At 40.8% G+C, this 24,093-nt stretch overlaps 1 protein-coding gene across 1 annotated transcript in view; it reads left to right on the forward strand.

Annotated features, from left to right (window-relative positions):
* The first annotated feature begins 5,558 nt into the window (after positions 1-5,558).
* Positions 5,559-24,093, forward strand: part of RSU1 (Ras suppressor protein 1) — a 104,255-nt gene continuing 85,720 nt past the window's right edge. The window contains exons 1-3 of the mRNA XM_081932327.1: positions 5,559-5,721; positions 7,711-7,846; positions 22,348-22,398. Of these exons, the coding sequence (XP_081788453.1) occupies positions 7,738-7,846; positions 22,348-22,398 (160 nt within the window). The 5' untranslated portion in view covers positions 5,559-5,721; positions 7,711-7,737. The remainder of the gene's footprint in view (positions 5,722-7,710; positions 7,847-22,347; positions 22,399-24,093) is intronic.

The raw sequence follows: 24,093 nt of genomic DNA on the forward strand, positions 1-24,093 counted from the left end.
ATAAAATTCTTTTTTAAAAAAAAATACTTTATGTACTGCAGATCACATATTGTATTACAAGCATAGCACCTTTCTTGGCCTTTGAAGCAATACAAACATTTCTCCTGTTCCCTTGGGATGGGTTTCTACTTCAGTATCTGAATTAGATCATTCTATTGGATCTTATCCAACAAATTACTTCAGCTCAACTAGAGGTAAAGATATTCACTGTCAGAATTCCTACTATATTTTTCTTTAAATATCCCATATCCATGCAAATTAAAAATCTCATTTAGAATAGAATAGAATAACAGAAGGGAAGGGACCTTGGAGGTCTTCTAGTCTAACTCCCTGCTTAGGCAGGAAACCCTACATCACGTCTGACAAATGGATATCCAACATCTTCTTTAAAACATCCAGTGTTGGAGCATTCACAACTGGAGGCAAGTTGTTCTATTCATTAATTGTTCTAAGTGTCAGGAAATTTCGCTTAAGTTCTAAGTTGCTTCTCTCCTTGATTAGTTTCCACCCATTGCTTCTTGTTCTACCCTCAGGTGCTTAGGAGAATAGCCTGACTCCTTCTTCTTTCTGACATATTGGAACACTGCTATCTTGTCACCCCTAATCCTTCTTCTCATTAAAGTAGACATACTCATTAAACTAGACATGCCCAATTCCTCTGTTTGTGTGTGTGTGTGCGTGCGCCACAGGCTCTCTTCCTTATCAGCTAGGCAGGGAAATAGGTATGCATTTGTGTTACAACCCCTGGTATGCCCAAATATGGGAGGGAGCTCACTACTCCCCCTTTCTGTCTTTCGGCTCATTACAGAGGACCATCCAGGCAGAAAACCATATTTTTATTTTTAATGTTGCCTTTTTATATTTGTGTTGTATTTGTGCTGATAAATAAATAAAGGGAGACTAGTATAGATCTATTTCAAGCTATTTAGCTCTCATCAGCTAGCCATACTCTTACTGGGAATCGAACTAGGGCAGCCTAATATGCAAGACAGCCCTGGTTCGATTCCCAGTAAGGGTATGGCTAGCTGAAATACAAACCTATTTCCCTGGCTCAGCTGATAAGGAGGAGAGCCAGTGGCTTAGTGGCTAATACAACTGCCTAATATGTAATACAGCCCTGGTTCGAATCCCAGTAAGGGTATGGCTAGCTGATGAGAGATAAATAGCTTGAAATAGATCTATACTAGTCTCCCTTTATTTATTTATCAGCACAAATACAACACAAATATAAAAAGGCAACATTAAAAATAAAAATATGGTTTTCTGTCTGGATGGTTTTCTGTAATGATCCGAAGGACAGAAAGGGGGAGTAGTGAGCTCCCTCCCATATTTGGGCATACCAGGGGTTGTAACACAAATACATACCTATTTCCCTGGCCTAGCTGATAAGGAAGAGAGCCTGTGGCTTAGTGGCAATTACATCGGCCTAATATGCAATACAGCCCTGGTTCGATTCCCAGTAAGGGTATGGCTAGCTGATGAGACCTAAATAGGTTGAAATAGATCTATACTAGTCTCCCTTTATTTATTTATCAGCACAAATACAAAACAAATATAAAAAGGCAACATTAAAAATAAAAATATGGTTTTCTGTCTGGATGGTCCTCTGTAATGATCCGAAGGACAGAAAGGGGGAGTAGTGAGCTCCCCCCCATATTTGGGCATACCAGGGGTTGTAACACAAATACATACCTATTTCCCTGGCTCAGCTGATAAGGAGGAGAGCTGTGGCTTAGTGGCTAATACAACTGCCTAATATGTAATACAGCCCTGGTCCGAATCCCAGTAAGGGTATGGCTAGCTGATGAGAGCTAAATAGCTTGAAATAGATCTATACTAGTCTCCCTTTATTTATTTATCAGCATAAATACAACACACACAGACACAAATATATATATATATATATATATATATATATATATATATATATATATATGTGTGTGTGTGTGTGTGTGTGTGTGTGTGTGTGTGTGTGTGTGTGTGTGTGGTGTGTGTGTTGTAATTGTACTGATAAATAAATAAAGGGAGACTAGGATAGATCTATTTCGAGCTAATTAGCTCTCATCAGCTAGCCATACCCTTACTGGGATTAGAACCCGGGCTGTATATATCTTAGGCAGGAGTCTTAACCACTAAGCCACGGGTTCTCTTCCTTATCAGTTATATATATATATAATTTCCAAAAATATTTTCCTTATGAAGACATCTAATCAAATGTTCTCTGGATTCAGAACAAATTTGAATCCTCTGAAACATGATATAAAATAATTTGTTGAGTACTACTGAACAATGAGATAATTAACATTTAGTAAATAAAATGGAAGAATGACATATACCAATTGCTACCTGTTCCTTGAATAGGAGTCATCGGTCCAGGATGCCGTTGTTGGAATATCCAACTCCAGTATCCTATTTCACTATTGCCCATATAGAAACTATTTGCTTTGCACCTGGGATCATCTTCAAATTTTGGCCACCCTGCGGGAATTTATACTTAGTGTACAATCATGGCATTCTTTGCTTATCCATCCCAGATATATTCTCCCCAGGATATATCTGGGCATTTGGGGCAGGCAACCCTTCCATTGGCCTAGGGCAGTGCTACTTTCTGATTAAAATTGGGTGTCATGTTATAAATACCGAAAATTTGAAATGCTAGATCTTCAGTGCCATATTTTTGTTTTTTTACAGCTGTAGTTGTGAGATAGGAATGATTCACATGACACAGACCAGCAAAAAGTTATACTTTTATTCTTAGTCTTGTTTTTATTCTTATTTTCAATTGCACCGGATTTGCTGAAAGCTCACAAGTTTGACTGTCTTGGAATAAGTAGACTGGATTTAAAGATTAATCCCAGTATCATATTAAGTTAATTTTTAAGAGAATGAATCATTGTAGAATCGGGCAAGAGGAATACAACTTACAGTATTCCTTTACTTTCATAGTACATATTTGGACACTAGAAGTGAGAATTTTGCCATTTTATTTTTGTACCAGATACCATGGCAGTACAGTACACTTTTCTTAATTATGTCTGTCAGTGCTTAAGGATATATCAGGGTTTTTTTTTTACATGCATAGCTACTGAGAGCTTCAAATGTTACTTTTATGTTCCAGCACTTAAAAAGATGGTATTTTATTCAATCAAAATGTAAAACATAAAACTAGAAACTATGTTTAATTCTAAACAATACATTAGCAAAATAATACTAATAAAGTTCGCTAATTAAATGAATTGTGATTTTTTTTTGCAGTAGCACTTTGAAGTCCTATGATAATCAAGTTATCATACAGGCAAAACACAAAGATGCTTTCTTCAAGAGGCAACTGGACTTTCTGGTTTCTCTTTGAAGATGTTTCGCTTCTCATCCAAGAAGCTTCATCAGTCAGAGCTGAAGAAGTTTCTTAGATGAGAAGCAAAATGTCTTCAAAGAAAAACCAGAAAATCCAGTTGCCTCTTGGAAAAGGCATCTTTGGGACAACAATGACCTGAATGACTGAGAATCTCCATAGGCATAGAGGCAAAAGTGAATGCCAATAAGAAATTGTCTTCATATAAGCTTGCTTATTCAATGAAGTACCTATGCTTAAATTGAATGGAATGTAAGTAGTAGTGTGTGTAGCTTACACTCTGCCTTGTATAAATCGGCTGAAAGTATAATCAAAACTAAAACTAATTATGTATATGTTCATTTATAAAAGGAGGTACTAATAGCAATAGTTTAGATTGTGAATATCACCAAAAATATGGAAAAGGGATGAAACAGAAAGATCAAAAAGAAATTCAAATATCATCTGGAGGTCAAAAAGAAGTTTTAAAACTATCCCCACTAATTTTTTTAGGGAATTCAGTCCTTTTAAAATAAGAGAATTTTAAAGTAGTAAAGTATAGAATAAAGGGGGGGGGATTCTTCTAAAAATATGATGGAGTGTAAATCTGGCTCTAAGAATAGAGAAGAAATGAAATAATTAAATAATGAACAATTAAGAGAGGAGTTTCAAGAAATACTGTTTAATCTTGGGAGAGAAGAAATTATGAGAAAGAAACTCAACATAACCCCATATTGATCTATTTGAGGCAAAATGGAATAGCAAGATACTCTGAGGTTTTCAAGTTTCTGTTATTGTACCTGTAACACTGAAACACTCCTGAAATCCCTGTAGCTCCTGTGCCTTGATCTGGCCTGCTGTTGAAAGGGCTGACACAATAAAGAACAGAGAAAAGAATACCCACAATTTAAGAACAGTGTCATACCATTTTAGTTGGCATCCTATGCTAAGCATCCCAGAACAAGAAGTAGCATCCTACCTTTAGCATCCCACCTTTAGTTTCCTAGCATTATCCCCATAACAGCACTGTGAGATAGTTGGGATACCATAATTTTGATTAGTCACAAATCAGTGAGCTTGCAATAGAGCAAGGAATTTTGAATTCTTCCTGGTCCACCCTGCATCATCACACTACCTTTTACAAGCCTCATGGACAGCCACTGAATATAAACGTGGCTCTTTTCTGAGAAAGCAAAAATAGGGTTATATTGTTAATTGACTTGAAGTTATAACCGTGTGATTCATTTTAAATAGATGATACCAAGCTAGACAAAATCCGAAGCAGAATTCTTTAAAGCTGCAGGAAAGCTTATTAAAAATGCACATATATTCAACACATGGCTAAAACATATGAGGAACGGTTGCAGGAACTGGGCATGGCTAGTCTAGTGAAGAGAAGGACCAGGAGAGACATGATAACAGTGTTCCAATATTTGAGGGGCTGCCACAGAGAGGAGGGGAACAAGCTATTTTCCAAAGCCCTGAACGCCAGACAAGGAATAATGGATGGAAACTGATCTAGGAAAGATTCAACCTGGAAATAAGGAGAAATTTTCTGACAGTGAGAACAAACAACCAATGGAACAGAAATTGCCTTCAGAAGTTGTGGGAGCTTCATCCCTGGAAGTTTTCAAGAAGAGACTGGACTGCCATATGTCAGAAATGGTGAAGTGTCTCCTGCTTGGGGGGGGGGGGGTTGGACTAGATGACCTACAATGTCCCTTCCAACTCCGTTAATCTGTATCTGTATATTAACTTCCTCAATCTTGGCAGTTTGAAAACTACTCTACTTTCCCAGCGCCAGCAGAAACGAAGTAAAATAAGCCTGCGCCTAAGGGGAAAAGATCACATTCAGTTTGCCTGCATTGCCACTTGCCCCATATAAACCACCCCCACTCCCGGGTCCTACTTTCCTGCACGAGCCAATCTTTGTTGTTGTTGTTGTTGTTGTTGTTGTTGTTGTTGCTGCTGTTGCTGTTGCTGTTGTTGTCGTTCGTCCTGAATAAGTTTTCAGGGACTTCCAACTGCAGAACTGCAGGGCGCTCGGTTCCCCAACTCATTTGGCCGCTTTTGAGATCTTCCCACCAATAGCCGTCGCCCAAAGGCAAAGGAACTTTGGGATTGGGTAGCCGCCGGCCGCAAATTGCGAGGGATGGGCGGGCCTTTCGCTCACTCAGGCAATTCGCCTTACTTGGAGCGGAGCGTGGCCGGATCCCCCGAGCCCCCTCCTTTTCGGGCGCCGGGTATCGAAGCGCCTGCGCACTTCGAGGAAGGCAATGACGGGACCCGACGGCGGGAGGCGGACCTTGTGCAGGGTGTGTGCACTGAAGTCCGGGCGCTGCTCTGCTTCCGTACGCCTGGTGCCTCCGATCTCCTGGTCGCTCTTCTCGGTGAGTTTCCCTGCCTCCTCCATCTCCTTTAAACCGGAGCATCTTCCACCCCCTTGGAGAAATGTCTTGTGTTGCTTTGGCCGCTTAGAAGCATGAAACGGTGGCCTCGCCCAAGAAACAATTCCTTTCAAAAGATGATAAGCAGGCAGTATTCAACAGGTAGAGTTGTCCCCATTCTTGCTGTTGTGATGAGAAAGAAAGGTTTTAACCTATGGGTTTCTGCCCCAGGATGGAGCCGTTTTGCACCATTCTTTAAAAAGTCCTCTTGCCTCTTTTCTCTTTGGGGTAAAGTTAGTTTCCATGTTCTCCCTTCTTCTGGTAATGATAGGATAGATCATGGCCACAGGTATGGCTTTAGTGATGCTCTTCTTTTATGTGTTGGTGTATGGCGTGCATTTATTGATGAGGCTTGACATGTAAACTGCTCCAAACTTGATTGCAGAAAATACGACTTCAGCAACAGAATGCTTAATGCCTGACACTGGTTTCTTCCCCAAACTTTAACTTTTAGATTGTCTACTGTCGACCTCACCCCATTCCTAAGAGGTCTTTAAGGGGTGTGCATAAGTGCACCAGCGTGCCTACCATCCCTGTCCTAATATTCCTTTGCGTTCATATCCATTTCATACATTCATGATCATGTTTAGACTTATATCTGTTATCTAATTCATGCTTGATTAAATAAATAAATAAATAAATAAATAATAAAATAAATGTCCATACTCTCTTATAAATGCTTCTCAGCCTGAGATTTCACCTCTTCCTGCAGTCCTTCCTTTTCCCCCTTCCTCTTTTCTTCTTTCTCTAACTATTTCTGTCCCATGGATTGGATATTTGCTGCTGTTTCCTGGAAGAGATGAAATAAAAAATGATGTGAGTTGTCCCAGTAGACAGAAAAGTTACATCCACTTTTATAAGGGATGCTTGAGTGGCTCCCAGATAGGTTTAAGATATTTCCTCAAAGTAGTTACTTTCATTAAACCAAACTCAGGTTTATTCCCCACCTAAAAATAATGTGTACATTAAATCCTGTTTGCCATCCCACTCTCAACAAATATGTCCACTCACTATCAGGGCTAAGTGCAATTACCACATGACGGGGGCCAGTGGTGAAATTCAAAAAAATTTACTACCAGTTCTGTGGCTGTGGCTTGGTGGGAGTGGCAGGGGAAGGATACTGCAAAATCTCCATTCCTTCCCCACTCTGGGGCCAGCCAGAGGTGGTTTGCCGGTTCTCCCAACTATTCAAAATTTCTGCTACTGGTTCTCCAGAACCTGTCAGAATCTGGGGCCCTATATCACGTTAAACCATATTTATTGTGCCTTATAGACTAAATCGTATTTGCCTTCACTATACGTTCCTATTTCCTATTCTGGACAGTTGCTATTGAAACACATAGAGCAGAAAAATTGGATGTTTTGGAGAAAACCTGAAAACTCTGGAATTTGATTGTACATTTGTAGATTCCATCACTTGTTATTTGATATTTTAATTGCAAATGGAGGGAGCTCAGCTTTATGGAAAGCAGATGGTCTCTCATTGTGATTTGCAGGCACTCATCTATAATCTGTACATTCAGGCAAGCAAATTTAAGGTACTTTGACAACTTTAAAAGTTAGGTAAATTGCATTGATTACTTAGATAAAACCTGATTAGAGAAAAAATGTATCTTGTTTTTTTAGTATATTTTGCTTTTTAGTACCTGAGAAAGAGGCTCCAAGATATGCAACCTTGGATGCAACTTCTCAACTTTGCTACTATTTTTTAAATTACAGTTTAATCAGAGAAGGGACTTATTAAATGCATAAGACATAAATATGCATATCTAATAAATAATATTTAAAGTTTTATTAAATTAAATTTCTTTTGCTTTGTCAAATGCAATTTTCAGCATGGAAAATCTTGCACATTTTGGGGGTAAGTAATTGGAATTAACTATAAAAATGTTTGCTTGCTGGTTGTGATTACTATATTTTTTTATTCTACAGTGTACCCTGTTTGTTTCAGTTTAAACTATGTCGAAATCCCTGAAAAAGATTGTAGAGGAAAGTAGGGAAAAAAATATATTGGAAGTGGACATGTGTGAGCGTGGCATATCAAACATGTTGGATATACCTGGATTATGTAAGTATTTTGCTGCTGCTTTCATCTTAGTGCAAGTTTAATCACTTCTGCAGGCATAAATAAGGATTTGGTAGGTAAAGTGCAGATTATCTTCCAAGGATAATGTTGAAAAATGTTTTGATTGTCTAATACATTTGAATAACAGTTTCATCTTATTGTTTTGCCTCTTGATCATACTTTTCGTAAATCAGTCTCAAGAGCTATTATTGCATAATAGCAAAGAACTAGGAAGTCTTAAGTTTCAAAACTTAATTTGTCCAGGAATTCAACATGCGGTATAAATAAATAAATTACTTTCCTTATAGGTCCCAAGTGTCATATGGCAGCAAGTATATATTATTGCACAAGACATAACAATTAGGTTGATATTTATATGAATGCTTTGTATGTAGATAAATATTTACTGCTGTGAATGATAGTAATAATAGTTGTTATGATTTTATATTTCTTCTAAGATTCAAGGCAACATGTGCCCAGATTCTGGCTTCTAGAAAAATAGGAAAATAAGATTTTTTGCATTGCCTTGCTTGTAATTTTCCAAGGACATCTGGTTGGCAGTTAAGGGAAACAATGCATCAGACTAATTAGGTCTATGATTTCATTCCATAAGTATCTGTTTGATTTTTTTTAACAATTCTAAGATTCACAACCTGAAGGCCACAGCTCATACATATTACTTCCCTGAAAACCATCAAGCATCTTTTTCCATATTAGTTTTATAGTGAGAAATGATGCACAGTGTGACTTAAAGCCTCATAAAAGATTTCACACCTTAGTCTAAAAAGTCTGTATAAATCGATATTATTAAGTTGAGTTAGAGGACTTTTTCCCTTCCATCAACATTCTCCCCAAGCAGAGTTTGGCTCTGCTTAGTACATGCTGGCTATGTACTTAATTGAATACTTGTAAAAATATATATTAATATGATATTACTGGATAGAAATAATTTCATCAGAGCTATTTTTTCAGACAACTATAAACTCCTGGGATGATAGTCAGTGTTGTGTAAACAGACTTTTCCAGTACAGCCTTTGTACAACTTGCTCCCTAAACAACAAGATATGGAAGAGGAACTATTCTCCTGTCTGATGCTTTTTTATCAGTCAGCATACACTATTGGAAGTTGTTTGTGACTCACAACAGAATTAAAAAAAACTCCACACATTCTTTGTGTTACCCCATATTTTGTAGTTCTGTTTCTATATATTTAGAGCAATGCTTTTTGTGCCTTCTTGGCTGCCATTCTGTTGCTGACTTTGTCTTTTGGCTGTACTCTAACATCTAGATATGAAAGTTGAACCCCCACCCCCCAAATTTAACTTTTAAATGAGTCAGTTATCATAAATTTGTGGAGAATGGTATGAGAGAAAGGAACGTTTTTTATATGACTTTAAAAAGTAGTTCAAGAATTTTGAGATCTAAATATTGTAAATTATTAGATGAATTGGAAAAAATTCAAATTGATTAAAGTACTATAGCCAGGATGCTGAACCTGTGGCACATGAAGCAATTTTTGAGGGCACATGAGGCTTTGCCCTATCAGCTCCAGTGTGCATGTGCGCGCTAGCCAGCTGATTTTTCGGCTTGATTTTCGACCATCTTTCACCCTCCGGAGACTCAGGGAAGCCTCCTAAAGCCTCTGGAGAGCTAAAAACTGCCCAACGTGCAAACTGGAAGTTTGGGAACGGACTTCTGGTTTGTGCGTTGGGCGATTTTTCTCCCTCCAGAGGCTTCAGGGAAGCCTCCTGAAGCCTCTTGAGGGAGAAAAAACATCCAACACAAACCGGAAATCCATACTTCCAGTTTGCACGTTGGCAGGGACGTGCGGTCAGTGGAGGCAGAGCCTCACCTCTCATCGTGAAATAATAATATATAATAATAATATCCACAAGGGAGTTTCATATGTATAAGAGGAAGAGGAGGGAGCAGGAGGAGCGCGCGCAGGGCAGTGCCAGCTGGGCAACCGGCGGAGGCAGGAGGGTTCTCGAAAGCACCAATAACCTTCCTGCCTCCGCTGTACTTTGCGCACTCCTCGCGACTGCAATAGACGTCCAGAAGTGGCAGGGGCTAGATGATGTTGCCGCAGCTGCCATGCGCGGATTGGTGGAAGTAGCCAGAGTGGCGCCGAGGCAGTCCGGCGGACGAGCGACAAAGGATCAGGCTGCCTGATCCTCTATTGCTCGCTCGCTCTCTCTTTCGTCTGCCCGGACCCCTCGGCGCCACTCTGGTTACCTCCGTCCGGCAGCGACGTCGGCGACGTCATCAAGACGAAGTGGCTTGGAGGTGAAGTGCTTTTCAGTGCTTTTCTGTGCGTCTGGCGTTTAGGTAGATAGCCGGATGTCCTAAATGCCAGACGCACAGAAAAGCACTGAAAAGCAGCTGCTGTTGGGGATCCCGGAGCGCGAGCCGGCGGAGCGCATTCAGGAAGGCGGGGAATGGGATCACGTGTGCTGGAGGCTGAGGCAGCCTCAGCCTCCAGCACATGTGGTCCCATTCCCCGCCTTCCTGATGACATCACCAGCCTCACCAACCACAAACTTCACCGCACGTCACTGCACGTTGGGCTGTTTTTTGCCCTCTGGAGGCTTCAGGAAAGCTTCCTAAAGACTATGGAGGGGAAGAAAATGCCCAACTGGCAACCTGGAAGTCAGGAAACAGGCTGTTTCCGGCTTCCAGAGGGCCTCTGGGTGGTGGGGGAGGCCGTTTTCGCCTTCCCCAGGCTCCAAGAAAGCTGTGTATGCATGCGCAGGGCAGCAGGGAGGGCATTAACTTATGGGGATGAGTTGTGTGTGTGCTTTTGGCACCCGAGGCGAAAAAGGTTCACCATCACTGTACTATTGTGTTCTTTACAAAATGATATTAACGAAAGCTTTATGAGGAAAACTCCTCGAGTATACATGCTGTCTCAGAATGAAAGATAGGACATGTCATACAATAAAATATCAATGTATGATTTTCTGATAGTTCATGTTTGTATGTTCATATAAACAGTACAGGCAGTGCTCCACTTACGACCACAATTGAGTCCAGAATTTTTGTTGTTTAGCAAGATGATTGTTAAGTGAATTTTGCTCATTTTATGACCTTTTTTTGCCACAGTTGTTAATTACCGTTTCCCCGAAAATACGACATGTCCTGAAACTAAGGCCATGCCAGATTTTCGCGGTGGGCAAAAATATAAAACCTCCCCCTAAAATAAACCCTAGTGAAGGGGTGGGTTTAGCCAGAACAGGGGGCAGCCCTTCCCTTCCCCGGTCACCTCAGGGCTTCTTGGCCCCTTAATCGGATCAGTTGGGCTGCTCTGTTCACAAAACAGCTGATTCGCGGGTTCCGCTCAGTCCTCTGCCTACAGCAAACGCCGGTCGCTTTTGCAGCCAATTGCTGCTGCAAAAAAAAAACAGAGCCCAAGCAACACAACCAAATGCCTCATATCCTCCTTGCCTAACGGTGACAGACACAGCTCGCAATTCCATCCACGGAACAGGAAAAGAAGGCATGGAAATCAATACACCTGAGACATTGGAAGAAACCATGTGAGGAGGCGCTTAGTTTATTTCCAACTTCGCGAGATCTTTTTTTTTTTTTTGCGAGAACTTGGAAGGTATTTTCTGGTATTTTTTTTACCATAGGCACACAGTCTACGTTTCTTGTCCTACACGTGGAACAGAGAATGGAGCTGGAAAGCAAGTTAGTGAAGGGATGTGCCTACCTTTGAAGGGGAGGATGCCTGTGTGTGTGTGTGTGTGTGTTCGTACGTTCTTCCAGGAAGAGCCGCCCCCCTCCCGCGAGGCCAGAGCAGCACAGTCAGCTGTTCCGCGGCCAGCAAGCAGGGCAGACGAAGTCCAGGATGCAAGGAGAAGTTGGGTCATTGTGGCCGCAGGCAAGCAGATGGTGGGACGGAGAGGGTGGGGCTGGTAGGCTTGCTGCTTCCTGCACCTGAAAAATAATAAGCCCTCCCCCTCTAATAAGTCCAAGGCCATATTTCGTGGGTCAAAAAAATATAAGACCGTCGTATTTTCGGGGAAACACGGTACTGCAGTTGTTAGTCATATGGTTCTTAATGAATCTGGCTTCCCCATTGTTTTTGCTTGTCAGAAAGTCATGAAAAGTGATCATATGATTCTGAGACACTGCAACTGTCATAGATATGTACCAATTGCCAAGTGTGCCAGTTGCCAATTGTGATCATGTGACAATGGAGATGATGTACTGGTCGTAAGCGTGAAAAATGATAGGTCACTTTTTAAAGTGCTGTTGTAATTTTGAACAATCACTAAACAAATGTTTGTAAGTCAAGAACTACCTATAATCTGATTTGTTGCTACCGTCTAAAGCAGTGTTTCTCAACCTTGGCGACTTTAAAGCCTGTGGACTTCAACTCCCAGAATTCCCCAGCCAGCTGGCTGGGGAATTCTGGGAGTTGAAGTCCACAGATCTTAAAGTCGCCAAGGTTGAGAAACACTGTTCTAAAGGACAGGAATGCATTAATTTCTTGATAGAATAATTTCATATTTTATTTCTATTGGTGCTAAAAAACACTGTTGTCTAAGACTGTTCTTTAATATTATTTCATAGTATATTCTGTGAATATTACATAATTAGTAATGATTTTCCTGATTGTAGAGAAATCAGGGTGAAAAATGTCTTTTGTGTATTAGTAACCTATTCCTGAATCTTCAGAGACAGACAAATTTTAACTCTATGCTAATTATCTTATAATTAATTCAGTGCTGCTGTAAGAAGCTTTCTTTTTCATGATGTGACATTAGTGAAGGCGCAACACCTGTCTCAGGAGTTCCCTTTGTTTGAAACATTAAATTATCCAATCAGAAATTATAATATTCTTTAATAATGCCAAAGATGTTTAAGTTATTTATTATTTCAGTATAAAGGAGCTTATTAGGCAGCTGCTGCACTTCAGCTGCCATTGTGGTATTTGGTTAATTAGATAGTAGTTGTAACCATATCTAGACCACATGGAAAAAGAGTTAACTCTTTTCAATCAAAAGAGAATTAAAACAACATCAAAATTTCTCAGGTGTTTAAAGAGAAATTCTAAAGCAGAATACACTGATTTGTTTTCAGGTATGGGCATCTTCAACTTGAGCAGAAGAAACAGCAGAAATTACAATGCTTGGTTCAGGGCTGTCAAGCCCAAGGGCTGGCCCCACCCACGCTCCGGTTTAGCGAAGGGGGGAGGAAAGTCCCGATATGTCACATGACTCTGCCATGACAACGCGAGTTTGACACCCCTGGCTTAGATTGTTTTCCCATGGTTTAATTACTGTTTCAATTTTAAGGCAGGAAAGAGACAAAAGAAAAAAATTACCAAACACAACTTTTAAGACTGTTTTCAAGGAATCCATTCTGCCTGACATTTAAAAATTGTTATTAAGATGTTAGTATTTGAACAAGCTAACATAGAATGTGCAATTACATATATAACATCCACTGAATTAATGGCTGTGATTTTCGTGTGTGTGTGTGTGTATGAAAATCACAGCCATTAATGTATGTATGTATGTATGTATGTATGTATGTATGTATGTATGTATGTATGTATGTATGTTGTATTTGTGCTGATAAATAAATAAAGGGAGACTAGTATAGATCTATTTCAACCTATTTAGCTAGCCATACCCTTACTGGGAATCGAACCAGGGCTGTATTGCATATTAGGCCGATGTAATTGCCACTAAGCCACAGGCTCCTTCCTTATCAGCTAGGCCAAGGAAATAGGTATGTATTTGTGTTACAACCCGTGGTATGCCCAAATATGGGAGGGAGCTCACTATTCCCCCTTTCTGTCCTTCGGCTCATTACTTTATTTATTTATCAGCACAAATACAACACAAATATAAAAAGGCAACATTAAAAATAAAAATATGGTTTTCTGCCTGGATGGCCCTCTGTAATGTGTCGAAGGACAGAAAGGGGGAGTAGTGAGCTCCCTCCCATATTTGGGCAGACCAGGGGTTGTAACAAATACATGTATGTATGTATGTATATGTGTGTGTGTGTGTATACATACATACATACATACATACATACATACATACATACATACATCACAGCCATTAATTCAATGGATGTTATATCTGAATGAGAATGTATAAGATTATACTGATTATTTCAGCATAATTCAAAACATTATTTCTAGGGGCAAAAGTACATAAAATATTCACATTGAAAATGAAGATTGCATGATTTTCTATATCATGCAAATTATTATTTCCAATGCATAATTGGCTGCTGCCTTTTTAAGTAAAACTAAATAGGTCATGGGTGTCACATATGGATTGTAGATTACATCTTGAATTGTAAAAATGCATAATTCAGTTTCCTGTAGCACGTAAAGCTAGTAAAATCTCACTAAATAGGAAAAATGACAATTTGCAATAAAACAAACACTGATTAATAACATGATTACTTATGAGAATTGGGATGTGTGAGAAATAGCAGCAAAAATGCAGTGTTTAAATGTGTGTGTGTGTGATATTTTGTATATATATTCAATTGTGTATGTGTATATTTTTCCTTTCTTCAGTTTGCTTAATACTAAGAAATATTAAGGCCACCTTTAAATTGAATTCTATGACTTATGATCAAATAGAATAATAAATGTTGTAAATTAAATAAACCAAGTACATAAATAAAAGTTAAGTCTTCTGTGGCACACTTCCCTGGCAATTTTTTTATACAAGTCTCAACAGCAAAGGATGCTATTTAAAAATAAATAAATAATTGCATTTGTATAAAAACATTATTGGTTAGTTTTTTAAAAATCATTCTTGTCTCTAAATTACTACAGAATAGTAATGGATGCTATATCTACCATTTTAAAATATAAATCTAATTTGATTGGAAAACAGATTCAGTTTAGAAGTAAGAGTTTTATGCCCCATCTAGGCAAGCTCCCTATTAATGCAGTTCCTTTCTTTTTTTAAGAAAACCATGTGACAAATGCATATCCTGAGTCTTAATCTTACTTCTGTTTGTTGTAGTTTGGGTAACCACTTTTTTTTTATCGAAGCCTTACATGGCTTTGTAACCTCAGAAGGTTTTAACAGCAATCATTTGAGGACTTTTAAAAAGAAAAAATGCTAATGAGTCCTTCTCATATACCCCAAATGTTAAACTGTAGGTCCATTATCTCTTGCCATAGTGGCTGTGGATAACAGAGAAAATATTCCGCAATAGAATGCAATCTCTATTACCCTCAGCCACTATGGCAAGAAACTCATATATCCAAGGATGGTATATACTGATCTTTTTTAAAAAATTAATTTCAGTGATTGAGTTTTGAAATGAGCAATTCTCATTTTTTAAATATATTTATTTTCGTTTATCAAGAAGAATAAAATACAAAATAGAGAAAACAGAAAAATGACTTTCTTTTTTTCACTAACAATGAAAAAAATATAAAAAAATATTGTGTACTAAAAAAGGGGAAGGAGGAAAAAAGCCAAATGTAAAATATATCTAACATTGAACATAATCAACCCCAGCTGAATGCTGAAAAATGAATAAACCAACCAACAAACTATAGATCAGCGATGGCGAACCTTTTTTGTCTCGTGTGCCACAAGTGGGGGGAGCGCAGGGGGGTCGTGTGCGGGCGTGCCGCACCCATAATGCAACGCGCATGCCCCCCAGTGCGCATGCGCGCACAACGCTTCCGACCCGGGCACAGCACTGAGACAGCCTTGGTCGCGTTGGTTGATGATCTCTGGAGGGCCAAAGATAGGGGTTGCTCCTCTATCCTGGTCCTATTAGACCTCTCGGCGGCTTTTGATACCATCGACCATGGTATCCTATTGCGCCGGTTGGAGGGGATGGGAGTCGGAGGCACCGTTTTGCGGTGGTTCGGCTCCTACCTCTCCGACCGGAAGCAATGTGTGTTGACAGGGGGGCAGAGATCGTCCCTGAGGCCACTCACTTGTGGGGTGCCACAGGGGTCGGTCCTCTCGCCTCTCCTGTTCAACGCATATGTGAAGCCGCTGGGTGAGATCATCCGTGGTTTTGGGGTTGAGTACCATCTTTACGCTGATGATACTCAGCTGTATATTTCAACCCCAAACCACCCCAACGAGGCTGTCGAAGTGATGTCCCGGTGTTTGGAAGCCGTCGGGGTCTGGATGGGGGACAACAGACTCAAACTCAACCCCTCCAAGACTGAGTGGCTGTGGTTACCGGCACCTCGGTTCAGCCAGCTGACTCCATCGCTGGCCATAGGGGGCGAACAATTGTCCCCTGTGGAGCGGGCGCGCAATTTGGGCGTCCTCCTTGATGCCCGGCTGTCAATGGAGGACCATGTGGCAGCCGTGGCAAGGGGGGCGTTCCACCAGGTTCGCCTGGTGCGCCAATTGCGCCCCCTACTGGACCGGAGTGCCCTGCGCACGGTCACTCATGCGCTGGTGACGTCTCGCCTGGACTACTGCAATGCCCTCTACATGGGGCTTCCCTTGGGACGCATCCGGAGACTGCAGCTAGTTCAGAACGCAGCCGCGCGGGTTATTATGGGAAGTACACGTTACTCCCACGTAACACCTCTCCTGCGCGAGCTGCACTGGCTACCTGTGGCCTTTCGGGTGCGTTTCAAGGTATTGATCACCATCTTTAAAGCGTTCCATGGCAGAGGACCTAGTTACCTGCAGGATCGCATCCTACCACACACGTCCCTGCGACCTATCCGCTCACACAGAGAGGGACTCCTCCTAGTGCCGTCTGCTAGTCAATGCCAGCGGGCGACACCTAGGAGTAGATCCTTCTCTGTGATGGGCCCAACCCTCTGGAATGACCTCCCCCCAGACATTCGAACTACCACCGACCTCCGTTCCTTCCGGCAAAAGTTAAAGACCCACCTGTTTCAAGCAGCTGGCCTGGCACTTTCGTAGTTTTACCTCCCAGGGATTTATTTTATTTTAGGGTTTGGGGTTTTAATTGTGATGTTTTAAGATTAGAATTATTTATTTCTTAGTACAGCCTATTTCCCCCTCCAAATGTATCTTAAATGTAGTTTAAATGTATTTACTTATTATGAATGATTTTATTATGTTGACTGTACACCGCCCCGAGTCCCTTTTTGGGAGAGGGGCGGTCTAGAAATCTAAGAAATAAATAAATAAATAAATAAATAAACGCGCGACCCCTCCCCATTTTTACATGCTTTTTTCGCTCTCCCCAGGGTCCAGAGGCTTTATAGGAGCCTGGGGAGGGCGAAAAGAGTTTCCCCCGCCCCCCTGGAGGCCCTCCGGAGGCTTCAGGGACCATCCGGAGGCTTCCCTGAAGCCTTCAGAACGCTTAAAACCACCATCCGAGCAAACCGGAAGTGACTTCCGGTTTGCTCGGAGGGTGGTTTTAAGCGCTCTGAAGGTGTCAGGGAAGCCTCCGGACGGTCCCTGAAGCCTTTGGAACGCTTAAAACCACCCTCCGAGCAACCCGGAAGTCACTTCCAGTTTGCTCGGAGGGTGGTTTTAAGCACTCCAAAGGTGTCAGGGAAGCCTCCGGACGGTCCCTGAAGCCTCCGGAGGGCCTCCGGGGCGGGGTGGGGGAGGCTCTTTTCGCCCTCCCCAGGCTTCTATAAAGCCCCTGTAGCCTGGGGAGGGCAAAAAATGGCTTTTAAAAAGGTGAACTCAGCTGGCCAGTGCAAGCATGCGCGCTGGCCAGCTGACAGGGCAGCACCTCGCGTGCCCTGACAAATGGCTCCGCGTGCCATTTGTGGCACGTGTGCCATAGATTCGCCATCACGGCTATAGATTCTCCTTCCCTTATATAATGAGTATACAAATAGTTATAACCATTCCCATCCTTATTTAACAAAAATACTATACTAAATAAATATGTATTCCAGAATTATCTAATAACTAAAATAACCCAACTTTTAATCATAATATATGCTTGTTATTTTGACACAATGTGCATTATCAAAAGAGATAGCTGAAAAGGTGATATATAGAGTCAGGAACATGACTTTGAAGCATTTTTTAAAAATAAAACCTTTGTAAACAAAGAGGATAGAAACATTCTAGGAAGGTAGACAGATTTGGAATGACACTTTCAAAATGATATTATACAGTAAGGCAGTGATGACGAACCTATGGCACGCGTGCCACAGGTGGCACACGGAGCCATCTGTAAGGGCACATGAGGCACTGCCCTGTCAGCTGGCCAGCATGCATGCGTGCGCTGGCCAGCTGAGTTCATCGTTTTTAAAGGCCATTTTTTCGCCCTCCCCAGGCTCCAGAGGCTTTATAGGAGCCTGGGGAGGCGAAAAGAGCCTCCCCCCCCCGGAGGCCCTCTGAAGGCTTCCCTGAAGCCTTCGGAACACTTAAAATGACCCTCAGAGCAAACCGGAAGTGACTTCCAGTTTGCTCTGAAGGTCGTTTTGAGCGCTCTGGAGGCGTCAGGGAAGCCTCCGGACCGTCCCTGAAGCCTTCGGAACGCTTAAAACGACCCTCCGAGCAAACCGGAAGTCACTTCTGATTTGCTCGGAGGGTCGTTTTGAGCACTCCGAAGGCGTCAGGGAAGCCTCCGGACAGTCCCTGAAGCCTCCAGAGGGCCTCCGAGGGGGCGGGGGAGGCTCTTTTCGCCCTCCCCAGGCTCCTATAAAGCCTCTGGAGGGTGAAAAAAGCATGGGGGGGTCGTGCCTGTTGTGCAGGCATGTGCACGGGGGGGTAGCGCATTGCATTATGGGTACGGCACGCCCGCACACGACTCCCACTTGTGACACGCGAGCCAAAAAAGGTTCGCCATCGCTACAGTAAGGTATAGTTTGATCATACTGTGAAATATGTTGCCTAATGTGCAGAGGTGGTATTCAGTTAGTTCAGATCGGTTCAGCTGAACCGGTAACAGAAAGAGGCAAATTGCTGGGAGGCAGAGGCAGATTTTTTTTCCTTGTGCTAATCAGGCTGTTTGCTGCAAGGAGATAAGTCAGTAACTCTAAATTTAGTAATTCTGAATACCTGTAGAATGTTCCAATTTTTAGACTTATTTTTTAAAGACTGCTTTATTATTATTCTAGACAACTTAACAAAATGGAGAACATTTTTAAAATAAATGCTTGATCTGAAGAGGGCCAGTGCTATTGTATCTTCTTTTAAATAGCAGAGAATAACTGTACAGTATAGGTGGTACCTTGCTCAATGATAGTAACTGTGAGAGGGATATTGGAGTCCTAGTAGACAACTATTTAAATATGAGCCAGCAGTGTGCAGCAGCTGCCACATTTTAAAAAAAAATAAAACAGGTTATCATAGACTTCAGCTAATACTTTTTTTAAAAAAAGATGGGAATGTGTCATTTCCCCTCTGATCCCCCCCCCAAACTACATGAGATTTACAGTGACAGTATAAACTCTTCCTTTCTCAATGTTATGTACTGAATTAAAAACCAAGCTAGGGTGCCATCTTGTGGATCTGAAGGCACAGTTTATTAGAGTTTACCTATTAAATACGTTTTTCAGTAATTCCAATTACATTTTTTCTTCCTTATAATTCAATCTTCCTGTTATTCTATTTTTAGTCTTAGGGATTAATCATTTAATTGAGAGTTAGTGGGAAATATTTTTCTCCAAACATGCACATTCTGTCTTCAAAAATGTTTTAAGTTGCCAAGAATGCAAAATAGTTTTCTAATGTATATAATGCAATAGATAATGATAATTTATTCTTTTGCAACCTGTTGGCAGTATTTTGAATGGCACAGATGTCAAGTTAACATTAATTGAGGCCTTCTTAAGTATATGAGCATATTAAAGCATCCTGTATTTAATTAGTTAATTATACCGTGTTTCCCCGAAAATGCGACATGTCCTGAAACTAAGGCCATGCCAGATTTTCGGGGTGGGCAAAAATATAAACCCTCCCCCTAAAATAAGCCCTAGTGAAGGGGTGGGTTTAGCCAGAACAGGGTGCAGCCCTTCCCTTCCCCGGTCACTTCAGGGCTTCTTGGCCCCTTAATCGGATCAGTTGGGCCGCTCCGTTCACAAATCAGCTGATTCGCAGGTGCCGCTCATGCCTCTACTACAGCAAAATGCTGGTTGCTTTTGCAGCCAATCGCTGCTGCAAAAGAAGCCGGAGCCCAAGCAACACAACCCAAATGCCTCATGCCCTCCTTGCCTAACGGTGACAGTCACAGCTCGCAATTCCGTCCACAGAACAGGAAAAGAAGCATTAAAATCCATACTCTTGGGACATCGGAAGAAGCCCTGCGAGGAGACGCAGGAAATCCCCCCCCCTGCAAATCATCCTTTCAAAGAGGAGTTTCACCAGGATGAAGGTGACATAAACGCCGCCTTCAGCCACCTCTTCATCCTGGTGAAACTCCTCTTTTAAAAGGATGATCTGCAGGTTGGGGGGGGGGGGAAGAGAGATTTCCTGCACTTCAGCAGCAGCGTCTCCTCACAGGGCTTCTTCCGATGTCCCAAAAGTATGGATTTTAATGCCTATAGGAGGTTGGGTCTTCTCACCTGCATATTTACATTGAAGGCTCGAAATGGGACGTTTTTACAAATGGCTTGAAAATGGGGAGGGAGATATTCCTGCCTCTCCCCCTGTTCTGAAGGTCAGCACAGACTGAGAACAGGATACGTAAGAGACGAAATCCCCCCTCCCCATTTTCAAGAGGTTAGAAAAATGACACATTATCCAGGATTGCAGGATTGAAGGCATGCGGGAGGGAAGATTTTGTCAGTCTGTGACCTTCAGAACAGGGGGAAAGGCAGGAATATCCCCCTCCATATTTTCAAACAATTTGCAAAAACGTTCCATTTCGAGCCTTCAGCATATTGCAGGATTGAAGGCTCGGAATGAGGCATTTTTGCGAACGGCTTGAAAATGGGGAGGAGAGATTTTCCTTCGTCTTACCCTGTTCTGAAGCTCAGCACATAGGATAAGAGGCAAACCCCACCCACCCACCCCTTTTCCTGGCAATCGTTCTTTCCTTGGGATTTCAGCGCAGACACATCTGTGCAGAGCTCCCAAGGAAAGGATGGTGTGTGGATGTGTGTGAGAGAGATCCCTAAACCCTCCCCCACAAGGCAGCCACATCCTTCCACTAACCTGCTTTCCTGCTCCATTCTCCACTGCCAAGTGCAGGGCAAGAAAAGTAATTTGTTAGTTTACTTCCAACTTGTAATTTGTTAGTTTACTTCCAACTTCGGGAGATCTTTTGGGTTTTTTTTTTTTGCGAAAACTTGGAAGGTATTTTCTGGCATTTTTTTTACCATAGGCACACAGTCTACTTTTCTTGTCCTGCACGTAGAACAGAGAATGGAGCTGGAAAGCAAGTTAGTGAAGGGATGTGGCTGCCTTGGAGGGGGAGGGTGTGTGTGTGTATGTTCGTTTGTTCTGTCAGGAAGAGCTCCCCCCCTCCTGCGAGGCCAGAGCAGCACAGTCAGCTGTTCCACTGCCAGCAAGCAGGACAAGTGAAGTCCAGGATGCAAGGAGAACTTGAGTCATTGTGGCCACAGGCAAGCAGATGGTGGGACGGAGAGGGTGGAGCTGATGGGCTTGCTGCTTCCTGCACCTGAAAAATAATAAGCCCTCCCCCTCTAATAAGCCCAAGGCCATATTTCGCGGGTCAAAAAAATATAAGACCCTGTTGTATTTTCGGGGAAACACTATATTTAATTAGTTTTTAAGTTGCTTTATAAACACATAGGTAACTCACCAACAGCTGCTTTGTTATTTCTCACTATTATTACTGTTTTCCCCTTCATCTCTCTTTTCCGGAGTACAACACAAATACGTACTTCCTCTGAAGGTTATTGCTATGTTTAAGTTGATTGACTTCATTCTTTGTGAACCAATTGAATCTTTGAAATGTAGCCAATCTTTTTTTTTTTACTTAGTTGAACTTTAATATGAAATAAATCATATACAGACCTATACAGAACATTTACTTAAGACAAATATATACTGTATCTATAGAGCATTTTAATTAAGTATGTTTTTAAAACGATATCTAATAAAATGAAAGTCAGGTATTGCTTATATGATGAGTCAAAATTCAAAATTTCTAAATGATATTTTGCAAAGCATAATTCTACGAAACGTGTTACCGTGTTTCCCCGAAAATAATTTCTTATTTTCTTTTGACTCTCAAAATAAGTGCTTGGCCTTATTTTTGTGGAGGTCCTATTATTTTTGAGGTGCAGGAGGTGGCAAACATGGTCACCTCATGGCTGCTGCTCTGTTGCAATATTTTTGGAGAGGGCTTACTTTCGGGGCAGAGCTTATTTTAGCGCATGCTCTCAAAAGCCCGATTGGACTTTTTATCCTTTTATGTCTTATATTCAGGGAAACAAGGTATAGACTTATGCTAGTCAAACCTATCTCACTAACTACGTCTTTAGGGAAAGTATACAATGTTTTTTATGTAAATCTTGCTAGGAAACTATGTAAGAATAACTTCCAACCTGCTCTTTACATACTTTCTGCTTTGTAATTATAATGTGGGCTGTTTATTCATTCTTTATTCATTCTTTTTCTTTACAGTCAGTCTGTCTCATATCACACAGCTGGTTCTCAGTCACAACAAGCTCACCTGTAAGTGCATTTATACATATTTCCTTTCTTCCTCAATGTAAATGAATTCCTGGAAATTAATTGATTTGAACACTATTAAATATTACAGATTTTGTAAGTGTATCGTTGAATGTTTCCAAGCCATTTTATAGAATTTTCTTTCTGTTCAACATTTTATTGGGAGAAATAATAGCACATCTCATTCAAACAATGCTGTCAACACTGAAATAGCAAAAATATTTATTAGCATATTGCAGAAATCATTTTTCCTTTGCAATTAGTGTTATATAGTCCTAATTTTTGCACCAATCGAACCTTTCCTATCTCCACTAAATGAGAAGGATACTGAAGATTATCTTATCTTCCTACAATTTATTACTTTTCCATGTCTAAGCTGACAGGTTTTCAGATTAGTTCCAGAATGGTCTGCTTTGTTTCATGTATTGTTTGTTTGTTTGTTTGAATAGCTTGTAATGGCTTCTAAATTGTATAGTTTGTTGAATATATTTTCATACCTGTATTACATACTTATATATAATGAATTTTGAGACTATTAGTAGTATTGTTTTATTAGTACTTGAACCTTAAATTTCTAACTTAATGTAGAAAGTATCCTATGATTAGTGGATTATTTTTGTATGTTATTTAAACGTTATATCTATTGTGAATATTATAAATTTCTAAATACTGTATCTGTATGTGTGTATACAATTTTATATTGTATACAAACATTTTAAAATGTTATTTTAAAAAACTTAAACCACTGAAGTTGATATGTATATGCACGCTCACGCATAAAACACTTTTAATTATATTATGGTATAAATGGGCCCCAAGTGTCCAGTTTTCTGCAGAATTATAATCTGTGTCGTTGTCATCAAGCCTCACCTAGAAATACTTGGGCATATTATTTTGTTGTTATTTGACAGCTTTACCAGGTAGACCAAACAAGAAACAAGATAAAGTAATTTTAGTATATTGTAAAACTACATTAATAGCATCATGCAAGTCTGAAAGTACAATTCTCCCACATTAATCTTTACAGCCTGAGAACTTAGATAATGTCCAGAGGTGTGGACCAGTTTGGCCGAGTAGGTAGTAACTCAACCCAACATGCGCCTGAACCTGTTCAATGTTCAGTGGCATCATCTTGATTTTCTGTTCTGCACATGCACAGAACAATCTTCCAGTGTCATCTTCCTTTCCATACATATACATAACTAAACAGGGCATGGTTCAGGATAATACAGAAGTCTTTGGATGTTCAGTGATGTACCATTTTATGGTATAAATGAAGGCTTCTCTGCTGCAAGCAGTCATATTGTATTTGTGTGTATTATATACAGGGGAGCATCTGTTCATCAGTGCTTTCAAAGTAAGTAGTACACATAAACACATGAGCTTTAGAGAAAGGTATATTTTGCTTGACTTAGAAAAAGGGTGAGAGTCTAATGGGATTATGTAACAGTTGATTGTGTGATTTTTTTTTTCACTTTCCAAAACGAGGAGATACTTGAATGGAAGGAATATCTTCTTCCTTTCCATTTTCACATTGTTGATGTAGAAAACATTATCAGAAGTGTATTGGGTAGGAAATATTATAGCAGGATGTGCAATCCTCCTCTGCTCTGAAGGGGAGATCCCTGGAAATAATGGTTTTCACATGATAAAGAGATGTTGAGGCTGGAATAAGCAGGGCATGCCGCAAAGAAACTT

Source organism: Natrix helvetica (assembly GCF_964273705.1).
Source record: "Natrix helvetica genome assembly, chromosome: Z".
NCBI lineage: Eukaryota > Metazoa > Chordata > Lepidosauria > Squamata > Natricidae > Natrix > Natrix helvetica.